The sequence below is a fragment of the Heliangelus exortis genome, chromosome Z (assembly GCF_036169615.1).
Source record: "Heliangelus exortis chromosome Z, bHelExo1.hap1, whole genome shotgun sequence".
Lineage (NCBI taxonomy): Eukaryota > Metazoa > Chordata > Aves > Apodiformes > Trochilidae > Heliangelus > Heliangelus exortis.
In genome coordinates this window covers 58889826-58903774 of record NC_092454.1, presented here as the reverse complement: position 1 = coordinate 58903774, position 13949 = coordinate 58889826, and the positions used below count along the sequence as shown (strand labels likewise).

Genomic DNA, 13949 nt, shown 5'->3' with positions numbered 1-13949 from the left:
TTCTATTGGAAGATTTCACTTTTGTTGAAAGAGCAACCCCACAACAGTAGTTGTTTAAAATCCTAAAGTATGGGTATGTTTAAAATATGTAAGAACTTATTTTTGTGTTTTTTCCTCTGAGAATAGTTTTTTTTTTTTCGGTCATAATGAATTAAAATGTTCTAATGATGTGAAATATTAACTCCCCAGTTTGAATGGATGTATAGGTGTATAGAATTTCAGACCAGTTAGAATACTTTATTTTAATATGCTGTGTTGTTAAAAATGTAATTGTGGTAAACTTTTAGGATGAATCTCAGTAAAGAAAAATACAGTAAAATTAAAAATTGCATGTAAATTAAAATAATTTTTCTTTCTCTTCTTTCAAAAGAAATACCTTTTAAAGAGAATGTTGCCAATATACCGTTATTATGCAGGTTTTATTCATCAAAACGTTGATGCTTTGGAAGATGACTATTTTGCTCAGTAAGTATTCTGTCTTAATTTGAATGATAGGAATGTTTTTTTTTTATTGTCCTATAAGTGTGTGTTATTTATGATACCTCTAATTAAATTGCATTCAATGAGCATAAAAGATGAGAGTTCAGTGATGTCAGTGGTGTCTTTTGTTTATAGGAGAACAGACTCAACAGACTGCTGCTAGTTGGGGAAAAACTGGCAGCAATGAACTCCAGATTTAATTTATAGATCAATTACTAGAACTTCAAAATAGTTCATTTTGCAAGGCTACTGAGGCCACAGTCTTGAATGTCAGAATGATTTGGACTAGATGCAACTAGTCTCTTAAAACTACCAAAAGAGATTTAGAACACAAAAATCTTAAGAAAAAATATAGTACATGGGTAGTTTTACTGATGTCCATGAACACTGATGTCAGGAATCTATCAGTAGTGGGTTTAATTTCTTATTTTTATTAAGACTCCACTGTTTCTAGTAGCAGTTCTCCTGGGTTAACAGCATTGTGCTGAAACTGCACTGGCCAGGCACAGTTCAAGCACTCCAAATGTGGCGTACATGTCTTTTATTCTTGCTGTTTGGCTTCCCTTCAAGAGTGTACTTGGAAAAACTTTTTGCAACAGCATGCTGGCTGGGCCTTCAAGATTGTTTGAATCTGTCATCTGAACTGTATGCTAAATGGATGGACAACCCTGAGTACAAGTAAGAATAATAATGTGCTCTTAGAAGTGTGTGTGCATAAGTGAGTGGAAGGGCTTTTACACGGGGGAGGCAGAATGAGAAATGCTCCTGTACCCTGCTTTTCTTTCTCTACAAAATTTAAGTTTATCTGTGCTCCCCCAACTTCCTCCTCTTACCCAATTCACAACTCTATGTTGATTTCATAATTATTGCTTTTACATAGACTTTACAAGCTGGAGGATGCTGATTTTTGCCTTGAAGACTAAATTCTGTGTAGCCACAAACCAGGTGAACCTCAGGGTAGGGTTGTCCAGTCATCATGCATACCAACTCAGTTTCTAAGCTCCTCTTGGCAGTACAGAGTGAAATGATCTGCCTGCGGTGAGCCCAACAAAATTGCCTTGCATGTTCTGGATTCATTTAAAGAAGTTGTAGGAACAGCTGTCTGTTCTTACGCTGATATTGTAGTCTAGTGATCAGGTTTCTCTCCTGAGAGGGTGGAGTCTAGGCTTTACCAGGATCAGATTTTCTGTATTTGAGTATTGCATCATTAAAGAATATTCACACTGTATTGAAATTCTTATTCTCTTTTTCTTCCTTTTTCTTTTGATGTATTTCTATGCAATAGTCAAATAGTATTGGCTCTGGTGAGTGAATATTTTAAATTTTTTATTCTTATTTCTATTTGTTGTAGTCATAATAAATATTTTGTTGTTCCTTGTATTGCTGTTGATATGTGTAGTTGGCTAAGTAAACTGAACTTGTATTTTTATATTTGTGATTTTTTAAATAACTTTGTAGTGATCATCCTCATAAAAACTTGATTGTGCTTTGGAGTTAAAATGAAAAGTTTAAATAGACTAAATACATTCTGTTATATCCCAGAGTTAATATTCTTGTTCTCCAGCACTAAAAACAGCAGTGCTATACTGAATTCTCAGGGAGTTTTCAAAACAGTTAGCTGTCTTCCCCCATTAATCCCACATGTGGAATCCAGTAGGATTTTGGGACATCTGTGAAAGGACGTAGTGCTTTGCAGATAAGAAGGTCAACTTCCAGCTAAACATTTCTGAACAGTTTCTGGCAGAACTTAAGTAGACTTCATAGAGTTAATTTTACCTGTTTCATGAAGAGCTATGATTCCTAGCCAGGTTTTCAGTTTTACTCTTTATTTTTTTTTTTTCCCCCTTCTTTTCTTATATCACAGGAGTGAAGTGGAACTAGCTAAATTAATGTATCCTCTGTGGTGTTGCTACTGGCTTGTTTTCTTTTTAAAGAAGGAAATGAGTCTAAAAGGAAGGACAAAGTCGCAGTACATTTTCGTTATTTACTAAACATAACCACAGATTGTTGTTTGTCCTCAAATGTTAAAAAACCTCTACATTCCTTCTTCATTGGCTCCAGGAAAATGACATAAACTAATCTGCCCTTTTTTGTATCTTCCTAAAATCCAGAGATGAGATAATCCTGGTGGGCCAGTCATCCCAAAATGCACAACCCCTCCCAGACAAAAAAATAAAGATTAATATGCCCTACCCCTCATCTAACAATCTCTGGACCACAGTGGACTTCCTCTGTGAATTATACAAAATGAACCACTTCAGGACCACTGTAGATGTCACCAGGCAGTGGAACAACATTCCACAGAAGTTTGCCCATATAGCCTGCTTTGAATGCTGAACATGAAAGCTGCAGCCAAAAGATACACACAAATTATCTATTTGCCCTTCACCCAAAGCAACTTTGCACTCAAACATCTTCTTGAAAATACTGGAACAGATGCAATAGCAAAACAACTCTATTTTTAGCCAAAACAGCTTTTCCTGAACTGTCTTGGAAAGAATATTTGAACTAGCTGTACACTCTTTTCACCCTGCCACTGTCTCTTTCTCCAGTGTTATGTTTATTGAGCAATTTACTAGACCTTGACATAGCTGTTTAATCTCAATAAGCACCATTCTCAGTGCTCATTCTCAAGTGACAAACCCCTTGTGGTTCAGCACATATGCAGGTAAATTAATCCAAATTATTTTTGCAGTAATTGTAAAACATGACCACACTTTCTGTAATCATGCCAGTGAAACCCTCCACCCACTACAGAACTATCAAAATGACTGCACCTTGCTTCTTACCAACCAATGTTTGCCATCCAGAACACCTGACTCTCTCCACCCTTCCCACTAGTTCTTCTTAGTTTCCAAAGTTTATAAATGACTTGTCTCTACCTTTTGCATTGAAGATGGCCATTATATATCATTCCTTCTGACTTTTATTATCTTTATTTCTGCTGGCATCATCCCCAGCAGACCACCAGTGGTAGTCTAGTGAAACGGATTTTTCAATTTATGTTTAAATTTGAATTTGCTGCTTCTTGTTTGGGGCCACAAGAATGACTGATGTGACCAGAAACTTGTCTGGTTTTCCCAGTCTCCTGACCTAATGGAAGCTGGGCTTTACTCTTCTGCTTACGATCTTGGTCTTGTGTAATGCTAAGCAGATAAATAGAATGCTACTGGTGAATTCAGCAGTTCATTTGTAGCAATGGGACCACTTTTCCTAGAGAGATTTAGGCCAAAATATCATTGGTTTAAAATGTTTTCAGATAGCCTGCATAGTAGAATACATTACTGTGACTGTAAAGGGTTGGCAATCTCTTTGTGTCAGGGACACATCATCGCCATGGTAGAAATTTTCTGTTCAACATTTTCACATAGAGCATTACAGTGATAATACTTGCATTTAATTTCCATTATGAAATTCACCAGAATGTTGAGGACCATGGGGTGGGAGTAATAGGAAGCTGTGTGTTACGTGGAGAAAGGTCCCTTCTTTATCCATTTGAGCTGCACATGGCTCTTCCTACTGGATGCATTCACTGAAGAAGCTTGTATGAAAAGGCCACTGAAAAGGCTTGTCTGGGGTGATGCTTGTATGCAGCTGTACCCCCTAGAATGGTGTGATCTGTGTCCTAGGATGTGATGCAAAAGAGAGGTGTTGACACTGTATGTACACAAAATAGCTTGACCCAACTATTTAAAAAAACGTTTGTGGTTTGCCCTTTAACTGCATGCTTTTTAAATACTTAATTAATGAATAAATCTATCAATTGTCAATTTATTTAGATTATTTATTTAGATTACCTTTATATTTAGATTACCTTTATTTCCTTTCTTGTTCATTTAACTGTAAATAAACATTTGTTAGGGGCTAACTGGTGGCTAACTGACTCTACATCAATACAGCACCTTTTAATTGTCTTTTGCTCCGCAGAATTCCCTTTTTAATTAGAAGAACAGTTTGCTGCTATGGTGTTGCAGTGGGAAGTGAGGAAGCATGGAATTTTGCATGGGAAATGTATAACCATACCGACACCACGAAGGAAGATAAAGACATCATGCTCTCTGCCATGAGCTGTGCCAAAGAATCGTGGTTACTTTACAGGTGACCTTGGTCAAAGTATATGTTTATATATGTAGGATAATGAAGCTACAAATACTACACTGTGCAACCCTGATGGAGGTTTGCCTGCTCCAGAAATATGTGTCTTACAGACCACTGGAAGCATCTTAAAAGAGTTTGTTTACTGAGAACGCATGATAAATGGGGCAGACACAAATGATTCTTCTGCTGGTATTAACATCCTAGATGCTGGTAATCACTGGGAAAAGGATTTCCCAAGCTGTTAGCTGGGTGTCATGTCTAACATTGGGTCTGGCTTCTGTCAATGCATCTAGTGACCTCTTTGAACTAAAATGATACCTCCAGGCTTTATAGCAGACTATGGCAAAACATCCCATAAAATGCTTGCATGTTGTATGATAACATGCTTCTTTTTGATTTGTTTTAAAGCTGTTTCATGTTGTTTTTAACTTGTGGCCCATTGTCTGTCCTTACTCTCTGCACTGTAAGGAACAGTAGTTACCATGATTTCCTTTGACACTTTCCCACACTGTTTATGAGTTTGTATAATTTTCCCATACTCCTGTTTACTTCATTTCCAGCCTTACGTCTCATAGTCTTAATCTGGCTTCTGTGTGAAGCCAAATAATCCAGGTTAAGGGCAAAAATTAAAACAGACTTATTAGCAAGCTGTTCATTATTTGAAATGTGGTGAAATGAACTACACTAAAATGTAGTTTCATGGCAGCTTCACAGTGTCATACAATATCCTGAGTTAGAAGTAATCTACAAAGATCATCAAGTCTTAATACTGAATGCATGTGGGGCAACTTAAAATTAAGCTGAGTATCTGGGAGTGTTGTCCAAGCCCTTTCTGAACAAAGTTTGGAATACTGTATTTATTATCTTTCACTGGCATTTGTGTAAAATCCTTTCACATCATCAGTAAAAATATGTTGAAGCTGGATTCTGTAATCTGTCATGTCCATATTACCTGTAGGATTAATCAAAGGACAGAAATTTGCCAATGATGGCCTAAAGAATCATCATCCAAGAACTGGCATAAACTCAATGGGTTTAAGGCTCTGGAAGTAGCAGAGGTGTTTGTCCTGCCAGCTACCTGCTCTTGTGATGCTGCTCATTTGAAAAGAACAAATATGCCTGAGAAGAAGGCAAGATGGGTTGTGATGTCCAGTCAGCTATGCTGATTTTCCACCTGGCCTGTGTTGCCCTTTACTTGTCTTTTTCATTGGCACAGGCTACCACTGGTCCCTGACATGTTCAGAGAGTTGTGATGACCTCCTTCTTTCTTGTGCCTTAGTAGCTGATAAGCCAATCTAAATTTCTAAATGCCATCCTCGAAGTCTTTTGGGGAAGGAGTGTAAAGCTGGACTTTTCCTGGCCCTCAGTAAATTTTGATTCCTCTGTTAAGTGTGGTGAGGGCATGCAAAGCAGAGAAACCCAACTCATAAATCAGCTACCCATAAATCAGCTTCCTGTGAGACCCTGTGAGAAGATAGTGGTCTCTCTAATAGTGGTCCTTGGAAGCAGCAGCAAGTTGAGGCAACAAATAGTTACTTTTCCAATATATTCACACACTCACTGCCACTGTTATCAGTGGCTTGTAGCTCCTTAAATACATTTGAACTCATGTCTTAGACCCTGTGAAAGTAACCAAGACCCCTTGTTATCAGGTTTTGTCATAGGGAACCCTCTATAGATATCCTGTTTGTGTAGTGGAGTGTCTCAGTGCTGGCTCACTTGCTGGGCTCCATCTGTGTCATAGCAATATGAGTCTCCAGAAACTGCGAAGCAGTTCACCCTTCCACAGGACTGGTAGGAGTGGTTGTCTATCTGTAACATAGATATGAAAAACACACATATACATCTGATGTATTACACCCTCATTCACTGATGAAGAGTAGCTGTGGAAGAACAAGGAAATTCACCAACGTATGGACAAAAACCAAGCTGTATACACAGCTTAGAGTGACACCAACTTTGGTGTAGCCTCCCACATTCTGATATATACTGAGAAAGGAGTTTCCATGAACAAGATATTTGCAGATCATTACTGTTAAACAGCAGGTGGTGAGTACAATTATGACCTTCTTCTCTAACAGGTACTTGCAATATGGACTCAGCGATACATTATTTTCTTCCAATCAAACTTCAGTTATCATCTTACATGTGGTGACTAAGGATATTGGGCACCGTATGGCTTGGGAATTTGTTACAGAAAACTGGCCACTTTTAGGAGAAAGGTATGGTAAGCAACAAGCTTTTCATTCCTTTTACTTCTGTGGCTCCTTGGCTTCTTTCTTCATCTTTATGTCTGAGCTGTAAAATCCAGGTGCAGATTTTCTTTTTCAAGTTGGCATTTTTGCAATAATTGATTTAATTCCCTAATTCTGCAGAGAGGGCTTTTCAGATTCAACTCTGATCAAGGCTTACTGACAAAGAGACAGAGACTTACTGACTGAGACAGAATGCTTTAAAAATTAGTCTACTCCTGACTGTTTCAGTGCTTTTAACTGTTAAATTTACTAGAAAGTCTGACTCTAGAAATGGGTTTATACACTAGCATTTCACAAGCATGGATGTAAAATGCTGGCATAAGATTGTAACCCTTTTTTCCAAAGAGAGTATGGAAAGATGGGAGTGTTGCACCAGACAGGTTTACAAACACTAGAAGAACCAACTACAGTATTATTCCCTGACTTAAGTCCTAACCCAGTTAAACTGAATGTGAGCTTGGGCTGCCTGTTTTGAGCAAAGCAAGCATTTCAATGTCTGCTTAAAGACTGCCTCTCTCCTTGGCCAATGGTGAAGAGTAGCAGGGTGGGTGACAGAGCACATTCTTTCTGCCCTTAGTGGCAGAAGAGTCCATCTGGAGCCATTAGTGCAGCATAATCAAGACCAGCAGTTTGGGAACATTAAAATGTGCATCTGTATTGCTAATGCTAGGAAAGGCAAGGTTTGTGTCACCAACTTGCTCCCTAACAGAATGTTTCTGTATTCCACACTGATGAGAAATTTTCTGGGAAACTGACCCATTATTTACAGTCTAAAAGAATCATTTTATTTTAATTTAATTTATATGCTGTCCTCAAGATACCAAAAGACAACGAGTTGTTAAAAGCATTATTGGTTAACCTTTCTAGCTCAGTTTGGCTCACAGTGATCATCTATTTTAAGCAAAAATTAATTTTTACCAAAGTAGGAAAACAGATCTTCCTGGGAAATGAAAATGAGGGTAATAAGTGTGCTTCCACTTGCTCAAATGTCTAAACTGAATGTTCATTATATTTCTTTTAAATTGGAAAAAGAGTGAACAATTGCAAACTTCAGCTTAGTTTATATTTCCAACATGATAAATAATAACCAAATAGTGTAAATATTTTCAAATGAGATGAAATTTAGTATATTTACTAATAATGCTACTTGAAGGACTTTTATCTCAATTTCACAGGTATGGAAAGGAATTGTTACATGATGTATTAAAAGTCATGGGAAGATTTGTCAATACAGATGTCCAGATCCAAGAGGTAAATCAGAGAAGCAGTTAGTTTCAATTTTATTACCAGTTTGGAAATACAGCTTTTAATTTTTTTTTTTTTATTTTTTTTTTTTATTTTAATGTTGCTGGACTCAGACACTGGGAAAAATTACGCTTTCTCATCTGTGAAATAAACATATGGCCATGCATGCACAGCTCTGCAGTCTGTGTGTGCAGCTGGTTGTTAAGCATGGCAGGAAAGTGAGCTTTTATGCAAGAATAGATATTGTTCTGCTCTGTGTGGCTGCAGTGTAAGAGGTTGCCTGCCCCTGTGCCAAACAGATGGCCTGCACTTGTGTTTGAGTTCTTTCCTGCATGGCACCCCAGATGAGACCATGAAGAATGCTTTCTAATTTGACTAGTGTATTTCTGGAAAAAGTGAATGAGACATGGGAGACATGCTGAAAGGTGAAAATCAGTGGGTGGTTGCTGTAGGCAGTCTCATTTTATTGCTCTCAATAATCCACATTAGTGCCAGTAATAAATTAATAAATATCATTTCTCATTTCATTATTTTTTGTGTTCTTACACCAACAGTTGAAGTCTCCCTATATTCTTTCCCAAAATATTTTTTTCTTTTCTCAGTAGCTCGGCTTCTGTGCTGTCTGCATGTGATCCATGTCTCTGTGCCAGTCCCAAACTGCTAGCATCTTTCATTACAAGAAAAATTTTGCCTCCCTTTTTTTGCTCTTGATAGATGCATGCATACAAGTAACTGAGAAGGAATGCTTAGTGAGGAGAGCAGTTCTGAGAGTTAGCTCCTAAAACCAAAATCTCTCTTGAAAATGCATGAACTGTAAGTTTTTCACCTTTTAATCTTCAAGACAAGTTAACTCTTCTTGACGGAAAAAACAATACCAGTCTTTAAATTAACCTTCATTTTGGAATTGAGTCCCAGTAAATATTACCAAAGGTGTCTCATTTTCCTCTTTAAAATCTGTCTATAGAGATAACCTTTGCCACTGTGGTCTAAAGGAAATGAACTAATAGTTGGGCTGCTGGTATGTTAGGTTGCTGGTTGTCATGCTAACATCTATCTCATTTCTCTTCTTGTTCATGTCCTGTTCCTTCCTTATATTCTTCTGTTGTCCTTCAGTCCTCTCTTGTCTTCTGTTCATCAGAATGATGGGAAAGACTTCCTGTTCTGTGGCTGTAGGAAAGGGAGCACGAGAGGATTCTGCTACCCAGGTAGTCCTTGACACTATGTGGTACCACCAGTACAAGTGAAGTATTTGAAAGGATTTTCAGAGGGATGCCAAAAAGTCACATTCCTCATGTGCAAGAAGCTTTCCTTCCTTGTGTTAGTCAGTAAGCTTGCCCCATCCCCTCCTTCGTCTCTGCCATCTCTCTGTGTTCCGTGCACTTGTGTCCAAAGCATCAGGCATGGAATTGTTTTCTGCAAGTGAATTTACATGAACTGAGCTCATGTACTTATTTCTTCAGTTGCAGGTTTTTTATAATGCTACGTTAGAAGAGGATGAGAGAGTGGCTACTACTCTACTGCTGGAGTTTACAAAATCTGAAAACCTGGAAACACGAGAACTACTAATCAGAGTTGCCAGCTGGTTACAGAAAAATGTAGATGACTGACTTGGAAAGCTTTCCAGTATATTTTAGAGTGCCATTCACTAGCATTTTGGTATGTAAGATGTAATGAAAGATAAAAAAGCAGATTTTTATGAGTCTTGTGCTTGGCTTCCCAACTAGAAAGTCAGACAAAAATAATTTGGAAGCAAAAATAAAAATTCAGCAAAAGAAATTAGACAAATATCTTTGTATTATATAAAAACTAATTTCTACTGGATGAGTTGTTAGTAGTGATGGGTTGCTAATAATTATCTGACATGTAGATATGTTCCTAAATCCTTTGTTTTTTCAGATTATGAAAATGAATGTTGTGGTAGAAGTTTGTGGCAAAAAAATGAGGAGCTGGGAAATGTTTTTATTTGGTTTTGCTTATGATTTGTACTGTGACCCCTTGAGCAAGTAATTTAATCTGTCTCTCCATTTTTATGTTTGCAAATTGTGAAGAGGACAATAATTTAGAACAGTGCTATGAAACATAAACTTGAGAATGGCTTCAGAAATGTAGGGAGGAAAGACCTAAGAAATCTTGAAATTTAATCATAATATATGAATGCTTTGTAATTCAAACTTTCCTTTAGAAAATCTGTAGTTACTGTGTCTACATTCACATTTGTGTTTAATTAGCAATGTCCTTTTGAAGAGACCATCCCAGTCGTCTCCTTTTAGTAAGCTTCAACCCCCAGGACAGTTTGCAAACTTTATTCTTTTTGGATTAAATTTGTATAGGAGATGATGAGCTCTTGGTGTGCAACTGATAAGACACCACCATCTGATGGTGGTTTTGTCCATGGCAATAAAGTACGACTAGTCTAAACTAACCCTTCTGCATCATCACCAAGTGTTCCCATTCTTACTGCACTGAGCTGCTCAGTGATGTAGACATAGGGTTAATCATCTTGCTTAAGCAGCACTTTGGAGGAGACAGACAGAGCTCAGTTCGCTAGCATTAGCAAACTGTATTAGTTTGTGGTTGAAGAACCAGGGGATTCTCAGTCCAAGCAATTTATTTATTTGTGGACTAATAGTATCATGACAATAGTATCTTTACCATATTGGTGCTCAGGTGAACATAGAAAACAGTGGTATATGGGGAATGCAGATAACTCAAGAAGTCCAAGAATGAAAACCAGATTTAATAATACAATTTTTCACTGGCGCTTTCTAAATAGATTTATGGAAACACTGTGGTGTTGGCTGCAGTGGATCTCCTCTGTTCCCCATGGCTGCAAAGATAAACTATTTTGAGACTCCCAGAGTTACTAACAAGTGTAGCTGCATTTATCATGAAGTCATTTGAGCTCTTTAACATTTGATCTATTTAAGTGGTGCCAAATAAAATTGTGTGCATTGACAGTGTTCATAAAGCTGATTGAGAAAGCAGAGGAAGTCATCAAGGCTGTGATGAGTTACAGGGGTTTTGTTTCAGCCTTTCCTGTGTCTCTCACTAGTTAATTGATGGCTCTGCATGCCTCATTGGGTGGGCTAAACAAAGCTCAAGTAATTGTTGTGGGATTTGTGGACTAAACTTCCCATAACAATATTTTGTCCCTAAGCCAGTAAGTCTAAACCATTTCTTTCCAACCACTCTCCCTCATTATTATTTTGTTAACTTTACCTACTTAGTACAACAAAACTCTTAATTAGAAATGTCAATATATAAATAATTACTAAAAAAAATTTAAATAAGCTATTTTCAAATGTTTATGCCTCTTGACTTACATTTTGTACTGCAGTATAGCAGCACAGTTCTCATAGGAGAGGCAAACGCTGAAGGTAATTGCTAGGCAAACTACCTGAGTAGGAGCAGATCTGAATCACTCTTGCATCCAGAGTCTACACATTTATACTTGGTGGCATGTAACACTTACAATGCTGTACAATGGCAATTATTGCTGCTGTTGCCCTGAGTTAAAAATGAAGATTTGATAGGGAAGAGGCCAGTTGTTTTGCCTTAAGTCATGATCTCTTCCCCGAGTGTAAAATTCAAAACGTTACATGTATTCTGCCTCTACAGCATGCGTGTGTGATGGGGCAGAAGACTTAGGGAAGATGGCAAGGGTGGGAAAGAAACTGAACAATGGAAGGAGGGAGGGAGAATTAGGACCTTAGGAAGAGGTGGAGTGGTGGCTTATGGTTGGAAGGAAATGATTTGGATTTGCTGGGCTTAAGGGAAAAATATTATAAAAGGGTGGGAATAGTTAGGAAGGGAAGATTAAGAGAAGTGAGGACGAGGGGTCCAAAGAAGAAAGAGGATGAGAAAGAAAATGAGGGGAGCTGTAGAAGAAATTATAATGGGAATGAGAAAGTATAATGGGAAAGTATAATGACAGAAAAGAGGGAGTTCAGGCCCCTTTTCAGTGCATTGCTTGCCCTGCTTCCTTTCCCTAAGAAACTCAGCCTGAAGAATTTTGAAGGATTATGTGGTATTCTTTCTGATCTTGTATTGTTCATGTAGAACAGGGCTGATATCCCCCCAGGTGTGGGGATATCAGGTTCCTTCAGGTTCCTTCCCCAGAGCTGGTCATCTGCACTTTCTCAGCAGTGTCCCTGCCCTGGCATAAGGTGCCCGCAGGCCTCACTTGCCTTTGGAGGTGTCCTTCCTCTTCCATCACCTTCTCTTGAGTATTTATCTCCAGTTTTGTCTGCAACATCTTCCATGTGTCTCCTCCAGTTTGTTTCTTTCATTTTCTTCTGCCTTCCTAGTGCTTTTTCTTAAATACATTTGAGCAGTGATGCCATGTGTTCCCCTGACTGGCTGCAATTTTGCTGTGCAGTGCACTGTGTCCATTTATGAACTTGCTGGATGCAGCTGTTAGGGCACCAGGCAGTTCCTGGCCCAGCAGCAGCTCCTGGTGCCTAAGCTCTGATAGTGCTGTGATCAATACAGTCCCATAGTCTCCAGTGCAGCCACCATTACCAGCTGCCCCACAGCACAGAGCTTCCAGCTTTCCTCCACATGCCAGAGCTGGTATGAAGAATCCTGTGTCAATGCTTGTTCTGCTGCAGTCAGTGTGCTCTCTCCTTGCCAGTCTTTCCATCATGGTGAGCCAAGATGTTCCCAGTAGGAAGAGAGCTGAGCACCAGCCAACTGCACCTTTGCACCTTCTGGCACAGCTGTCCTGCTGCCAACCCTGCCCATGCCACTTTTCTTCCCTTGCACCCTGAGAGAGTGTCCCAGGCAGGTAAAGAGAAAGCATCTGGTTGTAGGGTCTGGATTCTCAGGGTGCAAACCCCACGTCACCTGGCTGTGTTGACGGCACACATGAATGAGGCAGGGGGAGCAGTCCTGCTCCTTGCAAGGTTGTTGCACATCCCAGAAGGATGGGTATGTGGTAGAGAACAGTGGACAGGGGCTAAAGTGCCATAACTGAACAATGAGATGGCCTTGCCACATTCTTCTTGTGCAGTGACTCACAGAGGACAAAAAGAGCTGTCATCTCTTTCATCCCCTGGCCCAGATGTGCAGTGGCTTCTCCAGAGCAGGGCATGATGGATGGACCTAACTGCTTCACTAAACTAGTGGTAGTTTGGTTCAGGATCCAAGGCAATAAAGTCCTAACCTGTATAAGCAGGCCAAGAACTGTAGTTCTAAGCTATTATAAGAGAGCCCACAGAAGAACCGGGTGAGCATTGATGCATACAAGCTTGTAATACTAAGGCTTGGACAATAGGCTCAAGCCAGAGTTGAGCTATAGGTGAATCCTGTCCTTGTATGGACATAGAAAAAATAATTGAAACTGCATACTTGCATATAAAAAATAACTGACATTGCTTCCTTGTAACAATCATCAAAAACATAATTTATCAAACATAATTGACTTGATGCTTGGAAAGAGAGTATGTTAAAGAAACCCTGCCAGCCACGCCCTGGACTCTGGCCCAGTCCTGGTCAGAGTTGGTCAGGAGATGAACGAGATGTTTCTGCATATGGTAATATGAAAAGTTATCCTGACTTGCTGTTTTTTTTAATATATAAGGCTGGACCCTCTTGCAGTGACTTTGGATGCCTCACCTACAGGTGCAGGCACTGCGTAGGATTTTCCCACTTGCTGGGAATCTTGCTGGGATTTTCCCCCTCGCTGCAACCAGGGCTACCCAATGACTGCAGATTTAACATATGCAAGTGGTGATGTATCTCTCTTAATCACTATCCTTTCTCTTTTATAGTAATGATTTGATGCATTACCCCGTATATTTTCTATTTGTCTTCTTCAGGTGTTTTGTTCTATATTTTTCTTATTTGGTTGTATGATTTAGTTGTCACCAG

At 38.9% G+C, this 13949-nt stretch overlaps 1 protein-coding gene across 1 annotated transcript in view; it reads left to right on the top strand.

Moving 5' to 3' along the window:
- Positions 1–11033, top strand: part of LVRN (laeverin) — a 39438-nt gene extending 28405 nt beyond the window's left edge. The window contains 6 exon segments of the mRNA XM_071730487.1: positions 371–465; positions 1051–1158; positions 4408–4578; positions 6660–6800; positions 8009–8084; positions 9539–11033. Coding sequence (XP_071586588.1) covers positions 371–465; positions 1051–1158; positions 4408–4578; positions 6660–6800; positions 8009–8084; positions 9539–9685 — 738 coding nt within the window. The 3' untranslated portion in view covers positions 9686–11033.
- Positions 11034–13949: the final 2916 nt, after the last annotated feature.